Below are 24207 nucleotides of genomic sequence, written 5' to 3' on the forward strand. Positions count from 1 at the left end.
AAAGCCAAAGTAGGGAAAAGATACAGACATGAATGTAAGAGATGCTGACTGCAGTGGCTCCAGGGCAGATGTCAGCTCTTACTTCTGCTGTGGAGGTCACGAAAAATCTTTTTGGTTCTTTTTTTTTTTCCCTTTTTTCTTTTAAACCAGCACACCTAGTGCATTTAAGCAGCAAAAACAGTTCACTTGTGAGCAGGAAGGAAGAGGCAAAACATGGGTCTTGCTCTGTGTCTCAGCCACCTTACCACATCTAATACCCCCAAAGATTATCTGGTTGGTTAAATACACGTGGTGCTACATAAAGGAGCAAGAAGGCAGCTCCAGAGTAACCTCCTGTGGACAGGACAGGTATGGTAAGCAGAGTCAGCCTGACCACATGGCAAGAGGCCACAATGCTCAATTCTTCATTAACACACAGCTGCACAAGCAGCCAGCCAGTGTTGGAGCTGGAAGATTTTGGATAAGCCACTGAACTGCAGCTCAAGTCCATCTTTTCTCTCCAAAGCAATAACCAAGGTGTTGTTTTTTCCACAGGTGGCTGGTGGGGGAGTGGTTTCCTGGTTGTGTGGGCTTGGGTCAAGGTCACAAAGATAAACACAGTAAATGCTTCAAGTCTCACCTGTGTGGATTCTTTTACTCTGTGCTGGTTAGTAACATAAAAGAACTTTGTACTTGCAAAACACCTGGTCCTCAATTAGGAAAAATGCATGTGCAAAAATTATGGCCACTAGACATGTAGGCACAGAAACCTGACTTTCTGGTACAGTCTCCAAAGTCCTTCTTATTGCAACTTGCCTCCCTCCCCTGAGGATCAAGTTGTGTTTGGTCCCCATGCACAAAGAAGAAGGGCTTAAATTGGCCACACACTTTTATGCAAAAACATAGCACTGTGCCCAGATGCCTGATGTTGGTATAATTAATTTGCTTTTGCACTCACGATCCCAGAAGGTATCACCTGGGATTCAGAGCAGAACATTAAGGCAGTGCAAACTCTTCCAAGGTTAGGTGAAAATGAGCTAGGGTGTTTATTTGTTTAAACCAGAACCCATACCATAGGCTGACAGGGCCTGGAATTGTAGAAGGTTTGGCCATGCATAAGCCCGATTTTTCTTGCATTTAAATGTCACTGTCAGCTGTAGGCAATGTTCCAGCTTGTGAAGTTTCACTGAAACTGGAAGCAACACTGAACTTGGCAGAAATGTGATTGTAGGGTTTAATTGAAAGAATAAGCCTGCTATTACAAATTAATGTGGAGAAGGCAGCCATGGTGGAATCTGTCTTCAGGTCCATATGGCCCTCCATTGCTCGTTGATCATACAGCCTGTCATGCATTAACCCTCGCAGGAGTCACTCTGTTTGCTGGGAACTATTACCCACATTTTACAGCTGGAAAATAGGAGCTAGGAGAGTTACCTGCCTTGCTCCAAGGCACAGAAAGGGATTCATCAAGGCTAACTGCTAATCTTTTTCTTCCTTTCCAGATTGCTTATAATTTTTCCCTAATGGAAATCACTTATCTGATAAACTTATCTTATGCACTGCGGAGAAGTGCATATTATGCACACCAAGAGAAGAAATATCTTTTAAAAATAAATCCTTTACAAGCCAACATGGTTTTGGCAATTTACTGTAATTGCAGTTTGATTTTCAGTTTTCCTGTGAAAGATCTCAAACTCATCATCTTATGACTGAATGAAACAGTAATTGTTAAAATATACTTGGGCTGATTACTGATGATCTGTGGGTCACGATCTTTTTTTTCCCTGAAAAATTACTTTTCATTTTTTAAAATGAAACCCATGCACTTTCTAGCTACCAGCTCTACACAAAAGCAAAATTACTCTTCCTGATAATAAGTATTTTATCAGAGGAAAAAAAAAACAGGTTAAGTAACTCCACAGCAAATGAATTTCGTCCTGAACTTCATATATAACTTGATGAGAGTTTCACTGAGGCAAACATTGGCTCTCCCTCATGCTGCTTAAATTGCAGTAACAGATAATAAAGCCTTGTTCATGCTACTTTCTCTTTCCAGGAAAAAGTTGCCACAAAGAGGCTGTGAGGCTTGGCAGAGATATGTACGTGTTCAGAAAATAAAGTTGGTGTTTTAATATCATCTTATGCTGTAAAACTGGGAGAATTTCCCTTGTGTCAGCCTGAAATGTGGCCTTCTTGACATCTGTCTTAACTTTTGAGTTGTGTCATCTTGGTATGAAAAAACTTTCCAATATTACACATATGCAAAAATAGGGAAATAGTACAAATGCTGATTGTGTTGTTGGAATGTGAAATGAAATGTGGAATAAGGAGTTCTTCTTTGTGCTGCTTGCATGTAGTGGTGTGTAGACTAACAAAGAGAACGCTTCTGAGGCTTAAACATCACTAAAAGGTACAATCAAGCTCTTAAGACTCACCTTAGCAGAGGTGAGAAGTTGCAAGGCAGAAACTCAGTAACATTTATCTTTCTGATCCAAAAAAATGTGCTGATTGGTTAGGGTTCATACAGATAATGGCAATATCAGCTACAAAGCTTTCATGCACATGCTGTTAAATAAGCCTCTGCCCGGGCTGGCAGACTGCAGTCTTGTTTTCCTGAACTAAATAAAATAAAATAAATTACCCTTTGCCTCTCTGGAAATTATACTGCAGGAGGGGAAAAACCATGAAGCATTTGGGGGCTCACAAGATTATTTCCATGTCACCAAAAATACAGGCAATTAAGTCAGCATGTCTTCAGCCTGTTTAGTTGTTAAAAAGAAGCCTCATTTCAGGAATGTGGTGGGACCAAATAGCAAAAGGCAAATTCCTCACTCAGGTTTCCTCAAGTGTGCCAGGCAAACAAGCCCTACACACCCAAAACAGTGTTTGCTTGTTCTTTCAGAAAAACATATACAACACTAACTTTGCTCCCCACCTTAACACACACAGAGGCTACAAACTCAGCAGTCTGAAAAATCCCTGGCACAGCCATTGAGAAATTTGCAGATCTTTGGATCAGTGACTCACCTGACAGCAGCTATTGGCACTTCCCAGCCCAACAGGGTCAGCGACGGTAAAAGAAGATACAAAAAGAGCGCAAAAGAAAATGTAATTTCTCTTAGTAAGGCAACATGCCTCTGATAACCAACTCCTCTCTCAGCTTCAAGAGCCTAATAATGACTTTGCCGGGCTGTGGAAGTGTGTGAAGATTGCTGCCACCTGACAACGAAGGATACAGTTTGATTACAACAAATTGAGGACAGGTGGGGTCTGTCCCCCCACTGAGTTACTGACCTACCCCTTCAGAGGGAGAAACCTCTGTAAAAAAAGTGACTGACAGGAGAGATTAGGGAGTATTTCTAACCTTGAATTTAGATCAGACTCAATAATTTTTTTGCTCAAGAGCCACAAAAACATTCCACCTGCAAAAGGTGTGAGCAGTAAAGGGAACCTGTGCTACAAGTTAGGCTCAGAGGTTGCTATTTGTGGAGGTGGATTTTCATTACAGGAATATAAACAACTGACAAACCTCTCAGATTTTGTGTTCTTTCGCTAATACAAGTAAGGACGGACTCTGCAATGGAGGAAGGAAATTGTATTACATTTATAAGCAAAGTGAGTCTTTGCTGGTAGGATCCAGAGCGATGGGAAGGACAGAATCCCATCCCTAGAGGTAAAAGGTATTGGGACAGCAGGTTGATGTGTGGCACTTCTCTGCAAATTTGAAAGCACAAAGATTTCCTAAAAAGATGGGAGTATTTTTCACTAACTTGGTTTTAATCAGTTTTCAGCCATGCCCTCATGATCGAGATAGAAAATCTTTAGAAGTTCCTTTGTTTTCCAACCTGGGACTTCACAGTAAAGCAGATATGACACACTTTGCTCAGGCACAAGGTCTGTATGAGCTAAAGGAAGGTAAAATTAGAAAAGAACAGAGAATTCAGCAATGACTTAAGCGAGGTCTGCTGCATAAAACTGTAAGAGTAGTAATAAATGTGGTAGCACCTGGAAGACATTCAAACCCTGACCTTTCACATGGGTGTGACTTTTTAACTAGCTTCAGCTCCTTAGAAATGCTGCTGTGGATAAGAGAGCAGTCCTGCTCTTCCTGGGCATATGCTTTTGGCTTCCTGTGGTCAGGTGATGATTTGGTTTTGCTGCAACTGCTCTAGTGCCAGAAATGCCACAAAGGGAAGGTCATGACAGAGCAGCTGGAAGTAAGAAGAGTGGAAGTGTTTTCTTCATCATGCTCAGAGCATAAAAGTCATCTGAAGTTAGGGTCTGAGCTAATGCCAGTTGAATTTGAAGTTTCCACTGTCTCTGCTTGGTGATGGTCTATGTAAACTTCACCGGAAAGGCAGGTAAATCACAAGTCTTGATTTTCAGTCTAGAGGTGGCACACTAGATGGATTTCATCAGGTGATGATGTTTCTGGTAGTGGCAGCCTCCCAGCATGTATTTAATTTGTACATCTGTAAAGGGCAGGTATAAAATCACCTCCCTTACACTCAACAATCCTGTGATGTACAAAATTTCCGCTTCAGGCCACAGCTTCAGCTGCACAGGCCCCACCTAGACCGGGGCTTTGCCTACATCTGCCTTTGGGCAGACCCTGAGGGTTCCTTGAATACAAGCTGTGTACTGAAGAGGGCTGGTCTGCTCATAATTCTAAAAGAATCACGTTGTGCACAAAATGGGGGGGAAAAAGTTATAAAACAGTGGTTGTTCTGAAAAAATTTCGAAACACAATTTCTTTGAATGACCCACAAGAACTTTTATGAGTTAAGATGAACTTCTTTGTCTTGTTATATAAACTGGTATTGGCAAGGCTCAGATTTTAGTATCCCAAATTTGTACAGATACAGTATAACATGACCTGCAGGTAGAGCAGGACAAACATTGTCTTACCTGGCATTAAAAATCATTCCGTTTGGAGGCAGAGAAGTAGACTATTTTGACATTCTTGTATCTTCTTTTACAAGTTCCTCACTGGAGAAGCATTTAGAACAGCAAAGGTACCACTACAGAAAATTTTGCTCCTTTTTGCAACAGGGCAATTCTTTAACAGCTGTTAAAATCACCACTGTGATGCCCCAATATCAGAACACTGAGCCAAAGTAAATGAAGAAGAAAAACTGGTTCTCCACATTTCAGGTAATATACCCTCAAAACTGGCATTTCTAATTCTAATATTGACTGCCTATATTGGAATCCTCAAGGTTTGTTTCCTTGCCCTATTTGTAAGTGCACAATGTAGGTTACTTTCCTTCTGCTTTGTCCTCCCCTTATATTCTTTTAAAACTGATTTTTTTTTTGGTCACATCTTCACAAGAGTTTGCATCCCAGATCAGAGCCCTCAAAACTGGTGCTCTCCATCCCCAAGAGCACAGTGCTGGTGGTGATACTCCAAGTGCTTTATTGGACAGAACTATTGCCAGCTACTGAGATGTTTCAAATGGAAGAAGAAAAAAAAAAAAAAAGAGGTCTTTTTAAATGTAGCTAAAAGGCACAGGTCTGCCTCTGAAACCCACTCAGCACCTTGTAGGAGAAGTCCTCTGTTTTTTATTACTAGTGAGTTTTGAAAGCTGGAACTCAAGCTAGAATTACAGTTAAGAAAGGTTCCCTTAGGATGAAAGTGAAGAGGCCAAAACTACAGGAATAAAGTCTGATTCTGACATGTTAGGTTCATTCTCCCAGCAGTAATTAATAACTTAGTACTTACCTATCTACAGCTTCTTTAAAGTGCCCTGTATCCATGCCAGCTTTCCTGGTCACTGAGAACCAAACCAGGTGGAAAATGTATCCTAATGTTTATTTTACCACAGCATGGATCAGTACTGACTTTAATCACATTATTGCCTGCACTGAAAAGCAGGAATACATCAAGTTTTTTGGTAAATACAACCACCACACATGGCAAATGTCAAGATTTTAATGACACTCACTTTTCAGTGTTTTCTGTCTTCAAAGGGCTTCCCATTGGTTGACATATTTTAGAGTAATGACTGTTTAAAATTGCCCTGTAAAGTAAGTGCTCAAACTATAAAGCTGTTTTCTGGTGTTCTTCTCTCCCCTGAGTTCATCGCCCCGAAACCCTTAGAATGGGAGCTGTATTCAATCACAGCTACACAGTCCTGGCATATTAAAAACTGCTTCACAACTACATGGTTAGCAGGTAGGTAGTTTTGCTGCTTAATTTGTCCAGCATTTTACTGTAAGTGAGACAACTGGCTCAGCCTCCAGGCTTGGCAGGATAGATGCATGTCGGCCACTTGAGTCTTGCTTTGCTGTTCTTACATGCCCCAATTCATTCAGAAGCCCTTTTTTTCTTTAAATCCAGACTTCAAGAATGTGTTTCATAGGTGCTCCCATGCTATGGGATAATTATGCTGAGCTGTTGTCAACAGTGATGATTTCATAACATGTCACAAACAGGTGCCCATTATATTCCTTTATTGGAGACAGAAACATTGCATAATTACAGATTTGATGAGGAAAACTGCAAATAGTATAGACTGCTTCTACTGCCAGCAAAATACAGTTATTACAGGATTTATAGACATACAAATATAGTGCTTCTTTCATGCCAGATGGTCGGTACGTAACAATGCCATTAGGAGCGCTTAATTGTGCTTCTACAAAACCTTTAGAGAAGAATGAGGTAGAGTTTCCTTTAGTTTATCCAGTACTTTTTCACACATCTGCCCTTTACTGCTTTTATATGCTTCAGATCCTTGTAAAATTCCCAGTTAACTTTAAACATTCCAGAAAACAGAGACCCTTCAGAGGTGTTTACTTCTCCCTCTGTAAGTTGCTAATTTCCCACTGCTTATATGCTACAATTTCAATAACTACTACTGCACCCTTCTAAATGCCTCAAAGGTCAAGTAGGTCAGGACATCTGTCTTTCCAAATTTCTGCTTTGACAGAAATTGTTGGTAAATAGCTTCAGAAAAAACTCTTACTCATCTCCATTATGGCAAAGAACATTTTTCATTCTGTCACTCTCTACTTAGTGGCCAAGCCCTCTCCCTGGAGACAGAGGGAATAGATCAGCTCTTTGTCAATGTCCTCGACTATGAAATAGTGTTAATGATGCATTTGTCTCCTACTTGCAGTTCTAGTCAACAATTATTTAGAAAATTAATACAAATTATGGGAAGAGAATAGGCCACTGACCTGTTAGATGATCTGGAGCATTACGTGTTTGTTCTGATCTAACATTTTACTGGTTTACAACATATAAAAGTGTGGTGCAGGTTTCAGCTAAGATAAGAGGGCCCAGGTTATGAAAATGTAGGCACAGATGTAGGTATTTCAGCAACTGAGTAAGAACATCTACTATCCTGCTAGATTTTTGGTACAACTGGGTAGTCTCTCTCCTGGACCGAACGAGAATGGTAATGACGCTCTTCCGACCTCCTGCATTCACTGACTGTTTTTACTCTCACTACTGGTGCAGCTGTTCTGGAAACAAGAGACTTTTCACTTTACCTTTTGCTCTGGCATTTGCTGCAAACACTTAGTACTTACTAAAGCCCCAGAGGAGTGCACTAGTAGGGTGCAGTAGAGGAAAAAAACCTGCTATTTCACCTGAAGTGGTCACGATTCTAGTGGCAACCAAATCATAGTGGAGAGGGAATTTGGCATACAGAAGGAAGGTGATTCCACAAAGAATAAGGATGTTTGCTTTCTTCCTAGAAGGTACTGAGATATGATAGTATAAGATAATAGTTCAGCAACACTGTATAAGAATTCTAAAATGAAAAGCAAAATTTTTATAAAAAGGTGCAAAATGTCAAAGATTCCATGGTCATCTCTCGATCACTTGGATCATAAAATGAAAGAAAATCTGTTTCTGCAAGACAGTACCTCCTGAGATAGCTTCTGAGCTCCTGCATCTCACCCTGAAATGACTGCTCTAAGCCTGACAGAATCAAAAACTATGAAGAGTCAGTGTTATTAAGAGAACCAGCTCTTAAGAAACTTTCCCAACTCTTTCTTAGAAAAACAAGCAATACACTTATTTTACCTGTTATTCCCTGTGTACCTCTTTGGTAAAAACCAAAAATGACCATTGTTGAAAAAACTTGGAACACTGGAGTTAAATACTTCCACAAAGTTGTCTTCTCTGTTTCTACCTTAACATTACCCAGCAGGCATTTTAAAGACTTCAACATTCTACATCAAGGTCTTAAATCCTCCCTTAAGATCTTTCTATGAAGATGAAATTTAAGAGTCTTTTTTTAAAGCATGGTGTGAAAATTCAGGATTGTGGTAAAAATCAGACACAATAAATTAACGTTCAAGATAAGCAAACAGTATAAATTAATGTTCAGAGAGAGGCATAAGAATATAACCAAGCTGTTATTACTAGCAAATATAAATAACCTTATTTTTAGTATATTTGGGTGTGGTTAATCTTGCTAGTGCGATTAATGAGATTTTTATCTGGGCTAGTTATTCCAAAACTTTACTCCAAATCTAAGCCTTGACTATTCAAATTCAGTATTGTTCCTCACCTGCTAAGACCTAATGTAACCTGACTGTTCTACCTCAAGGTAATGACCAGGTTAGTTCTGTTTATGGAGCTGGGGATATATTTGCCAAGTGTGCTGTAGATGGCACTCAGATTTTGCACAGTCAGGGAAAACATCCTGGAATTCCTACTAAGCATCATGCTCAAAGCAAGGCATGGACAGGAGGACTACTACAAAAGTATTTTTCACCAATGCAATGCCAGTAATTCTCTTCTGCTCTAATGGCTAAAAATACAAATACTTATTAAGAAGTTATTTAGCTTAAATGATTTAGGACCTATGAATTATTTTTCCAGATCTTGAGGACAGTGACAAAATACAGTAAAACACAGCTCTTCCACACTTCCAAATTTTGCAGTTCAGAAAATCTCTTGTCAAGATTGACAAAGAAGTCTGTCTCAGTGCTACATGACTAAGTGCACCTCTAAAATAGTCCCATGCTAATGACTTTACACTGAGAGGTATAATCCTTCCTTCAAGCATCCCTTTTAAATAGCATAGCCCTGTTTGAGGTGAATTCTCTTGTCAGGATCTTTGTGTATGCTGCTTCGCATTCTGAACTACACCTGTTACTCATTTACGGGTTCATGCAGCAAATCTTAAATGTATTTCTAATTCAGATAACATTTTTCTCCTCCATGATCAAAATGGCTCTACTCTAAAGTAATCCTTGAAAAACTGGACTCTACGTGGCATCTTTCTCACTGCTTAAAAAGCTTTGTCTGGATAGCTTATTTGATCTGTAATAAAATAATTTTTATGCAGAAGTTTGGATTAGAATTAATAGCAGTATCACTGGTAGTACTATTTATCTACACTTACAAAGAGGTTAGATAACTTGTCCAGGCTCACAAAGTCAGTAGCAGTTTGTTCAGGTATTACATGGGTGGTAAAGCACAATTCTGATCCCTCAACACCTGGAATATGAACAAAAAGGTTTTTTTTTGGAGGAGGGTGTGTGTTTATTTGTTTGTTTTTTTAACTGCAACTATTGCTAAAAGCTAAAGGAATGAAGATTTGCTTAAATGGTCACTTTTAGGTATGAGACTAAGTGGCATGATGACAGAAGGCTAGGGAAAAGGAGCTGCAAGTCCACGTGGAAGGCAGAGAAAAACAGCAAGGGAGAGCCCACTGCAGGACATGCTCAGCTATCATTTACACCTGCCCACCTCTCAGGATATGAAGCCTGACATTAAAACATGAGAACTCAGCACCCATGGGGTGTTTCCAGTCTGGCAGGCTGTGCTACCACCTCTATATTCTATTCCATAGCAAGGCACTATCAACAGACAGTTCACACTATGAAATCTGTTGAGATTATGCAGATTGTTCTGGAGAGGCCATTGAATTCAAGAGGGTTCCTCCTCTAATTAGGAAGCTATAAAATCAGTCCCAGCTGTTCTTCTCTATACCTCCTTGGAATGCCATGTATTAGGCAGACATTTCAAATAACTTGCATTCCAAATTAATTTCAAAAATCACATTTTTCCAAATTACTGGTCTTCATGCCTGACGATAAATAAGTATAAAATAAGTATCCAGAAGGGGATCTTTGATATCTCTATGTTGAATTTGGCAAAGAAGAGCAGTGGAGGACAACTGCTTTTTGGCTTGAGATAGTTGAACAGGTGTAAACAATGTCTGAGCAGAGAATATCTCCCTACCTTGCTTTTGTCTTACCAGACTTTCCTTCTATATCCCAGAAAAACCATGTTTGCTTTGCACTGAACAGGTTATCTAGTCTAGGATTTATTGGCATTCTTACCTGCGTTTGTCACTGTAAATTCTCAGTGAATTTGCCCTCGTTGCAGTTAAGAATCTAGTTAAGTAATGCCAGTTGCTGAAGCCACAACTCTTGGCACCAGAACAGCTTGTATGAAATGCCAGTTTCCTGAAAATTCTCTTATTTGACGGACTTCTTTCTTATGCATGAATCATGCTCACCAAACTGAAAATTAAGGACATGCTCAATACTGAAAATAATAATCAAAAGAATGAAGGGGAGAAGAAAAAACACATGAAAATTAGAATTCATTATTATCCTTTTAAAGTACCAGTGTTTGTAAAACATAAGCATGTGAGAGGCTGAATCTCATTTGATCAACCCAATTAAACATTAAATAATTGCAGCCAATTATGCAAATATCACACAACAATATTAATTTGTTGATCTTTTTTGAACAGTCTCAAATTCTCCTAATGTTAGACTATCTTATGTCTTAAACGATCAATTACCAGAACCATAACTAAGTGATGAAGAATGGATAATTGCCTAGTTATGATGTACCATACTCTTTCTATGCAAATCTGTTGCAATTAAACAAATAGGGCACATGGAGAAAAGATGTGCAGATGTTCTTTTACAATCTATTATTAGCTCAGGGAATACCACAGTTCCCTCCTAAATTTTACAAGCAAAACCAGGGAGAATGCAATACCAAATACTCTCTATTACTTACACATATTATTTCTTTCCTTTGGTTAATGGGATAAAAACGCAGTGATGGAAATCAGAGTAGGACAGCATGCAAGACCAGAAGAATTTCCTGTACCATAATGAGCTGTCAGCTCCCTTATTTAGGTTTTACATTTTAAAATCTAGAACCTATTCCCCTGGATGCCATTTGGAAACAAGCACAACTTGGAGTTGACACAGCCAGAGTAAAGCAATTAACTGAGACCTTCAAGACAACAGTTAACATACACACACTACATGTTTTCATTCTTCCCTGCAAGAAAAGACCATGCATTTCTGTGGGTCATCATTCCAATTTCAATTCTCATAACTTTGAAGTCTCCATCAGCTCAAAATGTGCAGTGAAAGGAAAGGTGTCTCCCTGGCCAGTGCAGGAAACAGTGCAAACCACAGCAAATGAAACCACCTGGTTTCTTCACGTTAAATTACTTGCAAAGAATTTAAGAGGTTTATACAACTTTCAAATTTACACCGCAGTAAAATAATTCTTCTAACTGGTCCTTATTTATTTTGCCCACTGAATAGATTACTGCTGGTATACTGAGGACTTCATGGGGATTTTTGATATCCGGTAACTGTCAACCCTAACGTCATCCTGAGATGTTAAGGTATTGTACAACCACTTTGCCATGCACCTGAAGATAGATATTTTCACTTCACCTTTTGCTGCTAAATCTAAGATGAACATAAGGGACAGATTAGATGGTTCAGTTAAGAGGAAGCCACATGTGGTTGGTCATTACATAATCTTGTAGAGAGCTCCATGCCATGCTCTAGTTAAAGGCACTCTTTAGTTACGATACTGGTCTCATTGGATAAAACTTCCTACCCCATGTTGCCTCTTGACATGTTCCCCATGTAATTTTTCCAGCCATGTAATTAAATAAAAGGAAAGACTACCAGCAGCTTGTAATTCACAGTAAGATACTGAACGAAGACCAGCACACGGTACAGATTCAGATGGTCAGAAAAGCAGTCACACAACACTATTGCTACTCCAAGTGAAACAGCATTTTGTGCTTGCAGTTGTAGTCTAAAGAAAATACTATTCAACAAATTTTAACAATTATTACATTGTCAGAGAGAACCTTCAACTGTTCTTCATTAAAAGATCAGATTGGACTGCAGTGAAAGATAGGAGAAGTCACAACTTGAGGGAGCAAAAGAAAGAAATGGCTAAGTAAGGTTTGTCTTTGAAATCTGACAAAAAATGAACAGCAAAGCCATAAGGCTATTCTTTAACAGTTGCATAAGGCATGGATGGTCTATTTTAAATTATATTTTGCCTTTTAAACTATATTAACAAATACCAGTAACTACAACGGACTTACATAGCATGGGAGAGATACTGTTGAGTCTTAAAAAAATAAAGTGCTAAATGTTTCCCTTAATACTGGTGCATCTCTACTGCAAACTAGGACAAGAAATGTTTCACTTTTGCTTCTTATAGGACTCCAATAAAGTGTCAATAAAGTTCCACCAGTTTTACACTGAAGTAGCACTTTGGAACATTGATAAAGAACATGGTGATCCTTTTTGGCAAGAGAGATCTTAAAGCTGTTCAACAAAGCTGTGTGCAAAAGGAGATAGCTAATAAATATTACAGAATGACTGTTAGTGAACATTTGCAGAAGTTATTTCCCTAACTGGGGGCTACATGCTCTGTATTGCTTCCAAAGTATCAAGACTGCATGTGAGAGAGTAATGTTAAATGGAGAATTATGTGCTTAAACAGAATGACAACAAGGTTTTGAATGAAAGCTCTTTCCTTCTTGTGCTAGACATTCTCTTGTTGACAACATTGCTTGTTCCTTAATAGGAATGCCCTTCTACAGTACACATATGTCAACGGAGGCTGGATACATTTCACAGTGAGCAGTGAAGGGGACAAGAAAAACATTTTGCTGATCTAAATTATGTGACTGGATGATGAAAGAAATTCCTTAATCCAAAGTTTGGATCGCTGTGAAGAGTGGTTGAATTTTCACAGCCACACTTGTCTAATCTTGTTTTCTAGACATTCGGCTGGAAGGCAACACTGTGTCCGCAACTCCCAGCTCCGTACTAGCCCTAACAAAGGGGAATTTCTGTCTCAGCAGGGCCTGACCAAGCCCTTCAAATCATGTCTGGAGGAATGTATTCAACTATTGGAGAGGTATGCACTGCCCAAGCAGCCACTGCATATCCCCACGGAGGGAAAGGCAATAGGCCAGCAGGGACCATATTGCAGGCTAGACTGAGTTAGAGAGTTTTGGCCCAAAGGACGGAGTTATTTGACAGAGTATGCATGAGGGGATCTAGAGGGCAATGCAAACTCGGGAATCTCCCATACAAGCTGAGTATGAAGGGAAAGAGCGTATGGCTAAATGTATTTGTTTCCCAAACACAGAGCAAAAGGCAGGATAATGCCAACAGAACCCTGTGGGCAGCAAACAGGCAACATCCTTGTGTCACACGGCGTGTCCTGCTGGTGATGGCAGCTAAACAAACCAAACTGAAGAGCAGTTGAAGAGCATTTTACAGGTTTTCGGACTGTACATAAGGAGGCACTAAGAAAACCATTAGGAAAGTTCTATTGCTAACATTTAGCACCTCTACCAAGAAGACAGGCTTCTACCAACGAGATTACAGTAGAAATCAAAATGATTGTGTTCACATTTGCCGGATTGTGGAAACAATCATCCTGGGGAGCAAATTGATACCTAAACTATGCTACGCACTGGCAGCTACAGAAGTTGTCATTATTTGTGTCTGTTCTATCCGGAGGGTCTGAACTTGTCCACCTTCATGACACCAGCACCGCCCAATCACTGTCTTCTCTTCCATACTGAAACAAAGCAAAAACGGAGTTTAAGAATAGAAGTTAAAAGAAAGAGTGTACAATTATGATAAATTCTTAGGTCTGTCCTCAGAAAAATTCATATCCACTGCTCTGATAGTAGTTTACACTATTTCTTATGTCTTTACTTCTGCCTTTGATTTGAGCACAGCCTAAAAGTAGCTTCAAGCTTTAACCATATTCCAGTAGATGGACTAGGAAGGGGCAATACTGATACTAACTGGAGATGATACAGAGTAGTCCTGCTTCACTTCCATCAGTTTAATGCAGTTACTCCCTGAGGCCTGCTCACTAATTCTCTCCTAAGTAAGCCTCTGCTCAAGCTCCAATAAACAAACACTTTTTATTTCTTTTTATTTTCAAGGTGGCTTTTTATTACAACATTCTGACTGAATGTGAAATAAAACCATCACAAATATCAGAGAGTACAATCAGAGAGAATTGTAATCCAAAATAAAACAAGTCATCTTTCCATATACAAATCAACAGGATCACCAGGCATAAACGAAGGCAACCTATGGCATAGAATTGTATCCTTCCAGGAAAGGATACAGTCCCAAGGAAACACTTTTGCTTGCTAAATAGACTTCATGTTCTAAAGCCCTTTCACCAGTCCTGTACACAATGCTCCAGAGAGACCCCAAAACACACACAGGGCTCAACTAAGTAAATAAAACACACTGAAAGGCAGATGTGAGTTGGGAGCTCTTTCCCTCATAGTGCTACATTCAGGGAGCTTAAAAACACTTTCAACCAAGAAATAAAGACTGGCTTTAGACTGTAGACTGAAAAGATCACTTAATGATAGTTTATCTGGAATGGATAAAAGGAGCTCCTCCAATCCAGGTTCTACATCATCAGGAGAGGAGATAAAGGGACAGGGAGAAGACATCTCCAAATCAGGATGAACCAGGAAAAACACACTTCTAGATCCACATAGGAGTGGTGTTCATTGTGACTGTTTAATCCAGCAGCTAAAGCTTCTACATGACCTTCATATGTGTCACATCTACTTTTTATTTTCACTACTGATTTCGCTGCTCCTCTTCTTCAGTCTGCAATGTGGTTCATTAACACTGGTTCAGGTGCTACACAGGACCTTGCTCAAGTTACTTGTTCAAAGGATTTTCTTCTTATATTCCCACTAGTCAGTGTGGTTGCCTTGGGAATTATAACCAAGGCAAAGCAGATGTATCATTAGTTTAACCACAAAACATTAAATTACCTTCACGTGAGGCAATTCCATTGAGGATGGGGGCAAAGGGAGAAAAAAGAGAATGTCTTTGACCTGCCTATCACTACCTCCTAGAGAAAAGGTGGCATCCCCACCTGCTCCAAACCAGGGAGCAGGCAAAGGTCAGGGCATTATTTGTAAATTTTGTTGGTTTTAAATAGTAGTATTATGTAATGCTCTGATGCTGACCAGAAATTGCAAGGATTGGTCTGGGTTGCCATTTGACTACAATTTGCACCTGCTTCCAGAACTAAAGAGGAAATGAAATGTGATGCCACAATCAGGATGTTTTCATTCTGAAAATAAAAGCAGTTTTAGCTTCCTTTTCTAATTCTGTCAAAGACTTTGTGACTTCAGATTTGTCAGTCCCATCCCTTTTACACTGCCCACCACACCCAAGTCTTGCTTTATAAGAGGTAACACATTCATTCTCCTTCCTTGGTTGTTTTCCAGTGGCCTATCCAATTAGATTGTGCAACTTTGAGGAAAGACAGGGTGGACTAAATATCTGTTCACTGCTGTCTTGATTGCAGTGTTTACGTATATTTTCTATCATGTAGCATAAGCAACATATCTTACTTTCTATCCAACCCTTTCAAACTGCATCTTAATCTATGTTTTAAAGGGTATAGCAAGAGCTTGTTTATTCTCAAAGCATGAATGAAAACCCACAGAAACACCCGAGTGGTATTTCAGTGAGTACATTCCCAGAGAAAAGGATCTCATCCCTAAATCCTCTAACTCAAAGAGTTATAGGAGATAGTTTACTATGACTAATTCGTTCATAAACACACCATTACTTTATACAATGTAAATGATTTAATCTGAAGTCTTCATCAGCCTTTAGTAATCACAATATCTACTCAGTGATAGGAAGGGAAATGTGCATTGCAGTTCTACTACTATCTCTCTCAATTGGCATGAGAAATGGAATCAGTTCTGCCCATGAGTTTCTAATTTGTCACTGCAGCTCTAGTTCCACTGAACAGCTGTTCACACCCAAAGAAATCCTGTTGAATGCAGCAGAGTTGTGAAAGAACAATAAGCAGCATGAGAACAGAGCTGGAAACACAATAATGAAGAGAGTATGAAAATGTTAAAAATGCATGCATTGCACACAAGGGAATTGGTATAATAATACTGGATACAGAGCCTGCATCTCCTGGTCACAGGTTCTCATGCAGGACAGTGGTGGTGCTGAGAATTTTTACTTTTTTACAAATGTCTGTTGTTCAGCATGAAATGGATACATTGCCCTAGTTCAGGCAACCGCACAGAGACCAAAGCCATGTTTGGCTGTAATTCCTATTGAAATTGATTCTTCAGAACCTGAAAATTCTTTGGAATTTTCAAGCTTCAAACTGTCCAAAGGATATGACCATAGTCCAGTGATACTGCAAAGAGATCTTTATTTTTACCCTCCTGGTAGAAAACATAAAAGATCTTGGTCAAAGATCCTGAGAACTCCCCTGACATTTTAAGAATATCAGATATTGTATTTTGTGTGTTGCAGCACTGTTTTCTGTATGACATCCTGGGGTCCATTTGGATATGAGCCCAAGGAAGGCCTGGGACAAGAACTCAGAAGTAAATATATGCATAATAGTCCAGGAGTAATGAATTTAGTCTTGGCATGTAACTAATGAGCACAGGGTATGTAACACAGAAAGCAAAAAGGTCCATATGCACAGCTGTAAAGTGAAAATGTCAAAGAAAAATAATGTTTGGTAACAATCTACACTTTTTCAGCCTCCTCTTGAGCCTTGGTTGGTGATGGAAAACCAGAGTGATAAGACAAGAGGCAATGGGCAGAAACTGCTGCACAGAAAATTCCACCCAAATATGAGGAAGAACTTCTTTACTGTGGGGGTGACCGTGCACTGGAGTACATTGTCCAGAAAGCTTGGGGAGTCTCCCTCACTGGAAAAATGCAAGAACTGTCTGGATGTAATTCAGTACAATGTGCTCTAGGATGGCCCTGTTTGAGCAGGGAGGTTGGACCAGGTGACCCCCTGTGGTCCCTTCCAGCCTGATCCATTCTGTGACTATGGGAACAGGGAGGGCATGGAGAAGGGAGCAGGCTGGATAAATTTGTCTTAAGCCAGTCACTATCTATTGGGCAAGAGAGAAAGACACATATCACAGGATTACTGGTAAGAAGTTAAAAATGTTGGTGGCAAATCTAGCATACTGAGCCAAAAGCTAAGAATGTAGAACGGAAACCATAAGACTTGATTTGAAGAAATCCTGACAGCACTGCCAAGCAACTGCTACTGGATCTTAAATGAAGGGGCTTGTAACTTGTCAAGACCTAATTCTTTAAGTAGGTGGTCTTCAAGTGCACCATAAACTACACTAAATAAGGAAAAGAAAACAGGCAACTAAAACAAGAAGGGCCATCACATGCTGATCATTGACTTTACCTGAAATGGTATTGGCTCCTACGCCCAGACATGGAGATAAAGCACAGATTCCAAACTGACTGTGATACTTAGCAAATCACAGAGAAAGGAACTGCTGTAAGAACAAGAAGTGACTGTGTGATTGAAAAGATGCTAAGAAAGACAAACAGTGATCAGTTGGCTGCATCCAGTGAGTGTTTGCTGCTTCACCCATTTCTTTACTGATTAGCCTGTTAAGATGCTTCATAATCCTATTTTTTCCCCTTAAAAAGGAACTTATAACAACAGTATTAGATTTCACTGATAACAGTGGTATCTTGCAATTCTTATCCAGCTTCCAAGATGAACAGGGAAAAATGCTATTACACTTCATCCCTATTATATTTTCTCAAGGAAAAAAGAAGAAAATTGATAGAATAATCACACCAAACAAAACAGTCTGTATTATTATATAATGCTTTCTATAGCACCACTACAAAAAAGATTATTTTCCAATGCTTTCAAATGTTCACCTTTTATTATTTTATCTTGTTACAGAAGAGGAAACACCTTACCTGGATATCACTCAGTTTATTCAGGAAACGAGTTGTTAACTCAGGCCCATTCTCCATAGTTGGAATGTGCAAATGCTGACATGGAATAAAGGAGCAGGAGAGGGGGGAGAGAAAAAGAGAGTAACATGTAATAATAGCCTTATATACATATGAATGCCTAATGGTTGCCAACAATTTTAATAAATATTTATCATGCTGTCTGGACCTCCTGATGAGTAGGCAAAGGTTGTTGCAATGTGTTTTTTACAGGAGGTCTCGCTGAAGCAGTGAAAAGTTAGATTAGTTGAACTGTTATGCTGTTTTTAAATAAAGCCTAATCTAAGCCTTACAAAAGATCTGTCCAAAACAGAGGGAATATTGTATAGGCAAGAGTAGTAACATTATATCCAGTATTTCATTTCAAAGTATATCATGTAGAAATACAACACTTGCATTTGTAGAAGTTACCAATCAGCACCTTGATGTTTCTCATAGTCTCTTAGCATCAGATAATAATACATTTATTCTAGTTTATTAATTCAAGAAGTACCACCTAACAACCCATTACTCTACTTATCATATTTAATGGAACAAAGCACATCCCTATATACAACTGCAAAACCCCAGCCTTCTAAACTAACTCCATGCTGGCTAAATACCATCAAGTCAGCTTAACAGTAGGAATGTCTGTGGAGTTCCACCTGTGCAGGAGAAATCTCCCATATGTCCATAGTAGGTGGAAGCAGCTGTGCACCCTCCTTAAACAGCTTTTCTGTCAGAGCTACGTCGAGGGGTGAAGAAGAGATAAACTTGAGAAGGAAACACTGCAGTGGCCCAGAAATTTGGTTCCCTGTCAAAGTCTTTCCTCTCCTCACCTAAGGTGCCTTAGCTTTGGAAAAAAATGTTCAGTAAAAGAAACATGGGAGAATGTATTTGTCTGTATTTGCAAACAAGCTGGGGAGTGGGAATTGTTTGTTTTTTTTTAATTTTCCATGGAATTGAAATTTTGTGGTTTAAACTATTAAAAAAAAACCAGAAGACAAGAGAGAAAGTTCCCTTCTGACTACACACCAGTAACTCTCTTGGGAAACAACATACTGACACTTCATCTTTTCAGGCAGCACTCCTTTTCTATCTCCTTTGCTTTTTGCTTTGCAATTAATTATGATAAAATTCTGAAAAAAGAAGGAAGGAAGAGAAAAAAAAGAGACATTTTCTTACCTTGCCCTTATATAAAATTTTAGAGATAGGACATACAATGCAAGCTGTTCCAGCACCAAACATCTCCTTTACTCTGTCCTCTTCCAAGGCAGCTGTCAGATCACTCATGGTGATGTATCGCTCAGACACTTTGAATTCTCCCTGCACAAGAAGAATCGACCATAAGAATTGTCAGAAGTTTAAAAATGTTTACATTTTTGTTTTCCATGTTGAGAACATCTTTAATAGAACTATTAGCCTAGTGGCAATCAGTCAGGTTTTGGCTCTGCTCTTGTGATCTTTTCAAACCTCCCATAATCACACAACAGAGACTTAAATCAAAAGAACAACCTTCAACAAAGGTAATGGTTTGCCAGACAAAATGCTGATGGTTAAGTGACACTTTCCTCTGTTTTAGTACAGAACATCAGAATCACAGTAGAGTACAGAATCACATTAGGGAGTAACATCAAAGAATTTGTCATTTCTTATGTGACATGGGAGTGACTACTCATGGTGTCTAACATGCTTGACTTTGACCAAAAATTACTCAATTACATCAAGAGGGCCTTTGTATCCCACTCTCAGAATCACTGGTTCCTAAGCAAAATACATTCTGTTAATTCCACCTGCAAGGCCAACTAGATGTGATACATATTTTTAATCCCTAGTGAAATATGACTCTGTAGCCTGCACACAGTTGTCACATACAAAAATTAGCTTTACTGTAAGTATGAGTAAAGCAATTCACATTGGACAGTCTTAATACTGGAAGTGTTTTCCCTTCTCTAAGTGTTGAAGAATGCATAGCAACTGATTGAGGGGATGTGTTTAAAAGAAAAAATAAACATCAAACTTTGATATTTTTATTTCATAGATTTATAGGGACATTACTGTCCTTTCAGACCAAACTAAAGCTTAGCCCTTGTTTTATATGCAAGCTTTTTAACATGAAATAGATATGCTTATGATGGCAGAAAATATGATTAGCTCTGGACAGGACAGTATCTGGAGAGAGAGGCAGGGACACTGTGTAAGCAGGGTTTCAGACAGGTTAGGGAGTAGATGTCAGGAAGAAGAGAACAGCCTTTGTGAGAGTAGATTATTTAAAAGGACTAAGGTGAGAATCTGGCACCTCACAAAAAAAGCCCTATCAACTGGAAATGTCTGTCTGTCTTGTATGGTAAGACTGACCAGTGTGCATGCATGTCTGCACTTGGGTTGTACAAATACAAATAAAGATACATAAAAATTCAGGGCTACTCATCAGGGGCACACATGCATCATGAAATACATGCCCAGCACTCCTCACTGCAAGTTAGGTTTAAGTGATATAACTGTGAACTCTATTTCTGGAAGTCTTTCAGGCACATGTGGTTGGAAACTGAGTTAATACCGGGGAGAAAGTATCACACATGCCCATGTTATTCCTGCTGCTCCACCCTAAACACAAGCCTGGCCAAAACCAGGAGACAGGATACTGGGCTTGATGAGTCCTTATTTTTACCCAAGACACAGTACTTTGGAGTACAGGCAGAGCGAACAGATTGCTGCATTTCAAGATATGAGGTAGTCCCAAGTGTCCAAATAAGTTCTTGGATGGCTACAGTACAGAACAGGAACTGGAAGCAGAGAGATGACTTCAAGACTGTGGTTAGCTAGGCTGCATGCTAGTTAGTGGAAACAAGGCTGGAAGCATGAGAACTAAATGGAGAAATAGTGTGCTGATGACTGAAGTATAGCAATGGTCATGCATGGTAATTCTTTGTTTCCTTGCTTTAAGTTGCTGGTAAGAGTGGATTTAATGAGAATTTTCATGTTAAATACTACACGGAGCTACTTTAACAGGATTAGTATTGTTCTGTGTGACAGGTGTGGGTATGCTGATGTTGTTGGGAATCTACGAATTTGCATGCCCTTAGTTCCCATTTAGGTTAAGGGATTGAGTGCACCCTCAGCAAGTTTGTCAGCAGCTCCAGGCTTTGTGGTACAGTTCTCATACCAGAGGGAAGGAATGCCATCCAGAGGGACCTTGGAAGTAGATTTTCAGACAGGTTGGATATGACTCTGAGCCATTTGATCTAGTTGAAGATGTCCCTGGTCGTTGCAGGGAGGTTGGAAAGGGGCCTTTAAATGTCCTTTCCAAGGCCAGGTTGGATGGAGCTCTGGGCAGCCTGGTCCAGTGGAAGGTGCCCCTACCCACGGCAGGAGGGTGGGACAAGATGATCTTTTAAGGTCCCTTTCAACCCAGGTCATTCTGTGATTCTATGAACCCAGACTGTTCTACGATTCCATGATTTTACCAGATCAGTTGAACTTTAGGATGCTGAGCACCAGAAATGTGTATTTCTGTTGACATTATAACATGATATTTGAAACTATTACTGCCAAAGCCAAAACACTCACCCAGTCACGTGCCAGATCCAAAATGCTTTGCCTTGTCACTCCTGGAAGGATGATGCCATCTAAAGGTGGGGTTGCCAGTTCATTTTCTGTCAAACACAGAAGAAATAGAAACACCAGTTAAAAACTGACCAAAGTACCAGAAAAACATGTTTACTGATACTACACCAAACATGTGGGTCCCTTCAAACTGGGCATATTCCATAATTCTGTGGTACCCAGTAAGATGCAGCTTATATTAGAGCTCAGTAAGAAGTAAAATTACAGAAAATCCATTCAAATAAACAGTTGTTCAGTGTTTGGAACCTTTTGAGTACATTTCAGTGGGTGGGGAAAAAACATATTTCATACATTAATATGTACATGGCTAATACCTTGTAGCAGGTTTTATTCCTTATTGCATTATGGGTTCACTGTATAACTGTTGGAAACCATCAAATGGTTCAGTCTTCAAATTCTGAAGAGAGAAGCAGAGGGAAAGCCACACCTAATAATCCCAGGGTGGATCATGACTTTCCCTGAACTGCTTTGCTTAATTTAGGAATATGAGATTTAGTATACCTACTTCATGGCTGTAACATGAAACGTTTACCAAGAATTTTGAAGTCCATCTACTGAATCGGTAAAGCAGTGGAAACCTTGCCAGCTCTCCTTGAGAGGCTTCCTTAGTGATCTTTTGCAGTAGGTTACACATCCTTTTTTCCCTACTAATTTTCTCTTTACAAATTAGAGCAGTCCTAAGAAAATTTCAACAAAAACAATTCAAGTTCTTCAACTAGTTTGATTTGTTAGCTTGTGCTTCTTCTTTCCTTTTGAAAAAGAATATTAGATAAATACTCACCTAACATAACCGATGAAAGGGCAGAAAAATGGTAACCCACACTTGGTAAATAATCCATATTGGTAAATACTTGAGCTACAACAAAAGTTTGTAGGTAGACTTTGTTCTTCCATCTGATCTTTGCAGCAAATCAGAGTTAATCTTTTTCATTTTAAACTATCTCTTTCATTGTAAACAGAGTTTAACATTTAAACATTTAAGCATTTAAAATGAGTATAAACATTTAAAATGCTTGGTGGTTTCTATTATCAGAGAATACTGATCATTTAGTCTTTTTCAAACACAGACTTTTAAGACAGTCTCAAGTTTGCACTGAGAAGTCAAGACACCCACAGTCTTTCAGTAATACTCTACATATTTTTTTCCTAATCATTTTCTTTCCCCAGTGATAATCAACTTTCTTTCTTGAAACTACCCCTCTCATAATATCCACAAACCATTAAGCTTTTTGCTTATTTTTTACCTAGGTCACATAGAAGGAAAAGATATGTATCTTCATGTTTTTATTATGTCCCCATCTCCCTGGACCACAACAAGATCAATGAACCCAGGCCTGTTTGAACCCCTCTCAAAGGAGAAGCTGTCTTTAAAATATTTTTCAAAGTCCTGGGAAAAGTTGCAGCTGGGTAGAAGAGAGAAACACAGTGTTTGTCCTTGGACTGTGGGAGCAGGTTGAGCTCAGCTGCTCAGTACTCTGTTTTCAGCACTCAAGTAGATAATTCCATGTACAAACACTGCCTGCCAGCCAGAGCACACACAGCTCCAGACTGACTATGGCATGGGCTCTCCCCACTGTGCAAGAGGGGACACTGGGGCTGGGGTGGGATAGGGGAAATGGAAGTTAATTAAATGGAATTGGCCTCACTGAATCTGCAACTCAACTTTCATTTTCTCCAGAAATAGCCATTACTTTTCAATGCAGCCAGTCCTGGATTTATTCATTTGGACTGGAAGTTCTTCCTGTCTGTGCTTCCTTGTTCCTTTTATGAGGATCCATACACACATAAGTAATAGTTGTGAGCTGCCATTCCAAAATGTATAGGAAAGCTGCCCTAGGAAAGGCTACCTGTTCTGCTCTGGTTTGACTAACCCACAGTGCCATTCCCTAACCTACCCAGACTCCTAAGCACAGCAGTGATCTCTTCTTTCTCATACAGTCAAGAATAGCAGCTTTCCTTTCTTAAAAGTCTGTATAGTGTCACTCCTAATTATGATGCATGTCTGGCCCTAATTCTGGCACAACTTTTAAAAGAAGAGGACTTTAAAACTTTCCATGAACCACAGGGTTCACTTGATTCTGAACATTGAAAATCTGATGTCCTGCATTTGTGACCCAGTCACATACAAATGCACTCCTTTCTTTAACAGAAAACTTCAAATACTGTGGACTTTGATACCAAAGATTGTCACTACTCTTCTCTATTTGGTGATGTTGCCACAGATCTTGTCCAGGACCTGTTTAAACTCAATAACATATATTAACTGATTTGAGCTAGTCTGAAAAGGTGCCAGGCCAAACCAGCCACCAAACAGCACTGAACAGACAGGACATGGAAGTCTCAAAATGTTTCAAACAGCCTGCTCTGTAGAATTTTGTCAAGTGTACATATGATAACTACCAGCCTGGGGCCACCCAGGGAACATCTGCTCCCCTGGTACCCGGCAGAGATGATAACATTATCCAACATGGCATGCCAAAAGCTCATCCTCTCTGTGAATTGATGCCAAACCAGGCTCCATATGACATTAGTTTGTCCATC

General features: G+C 39.5%; 1 protein-coding gene across 2 annotated transcripts in view; it reads right to left on the reverse strand.

Moving 5' to 3' along the window:
- Window positions 1–6415: 6415 nt before the first annotated feature.
- Window positions 6416–24207, reverse strand: part of BCAT1 (branched chain amino acid transaminase 1) — a 62061-nt gene continuing 44269 nt past the window's right edge. For both annotated transcript variants that reach the window (XM_050325191.1, XM_050325189.1), the window contains 4 exons: window positions 21610–21695; window positions 19225–19365; window positions 18025–18099; window positions 6416–13822 (listed from right to left, as the gene is read on the reverse strand). In XM_050325191.1, the coding sequence (XP_050181148.1) occupies window positions 13781–13822; window positions 18025–18099; window positions 19225–19365; window positions 21610–21695 (344 nt within the window). In that variant the 3' untranslated portion in view covers window positions 6416–13780. The remainder of the gene's footprint in view (window positions 13823–18024; window positions 18100–19224; window positions 19366–21609; window positions 21696–24207) is intronic.

This window comes from Myiozetetes cayanensis, unplaced genomic scaffold (genome assembly GCF_022539395.1).
Source record: "Myiozetetes cayanensis isolate MyiCay16 unplaced genomic scaffold, myiCay2020 scf3, whole genome shotgun sequence".
In the NCBI taxonomy this organism is placed as follows: domain Eukaryota; kingdom Metazoa; phylum Chordata; class Aves; order Passeriformes; family Tyrannidae; genus Myiozetetes; species Myiozetetes cayanensis.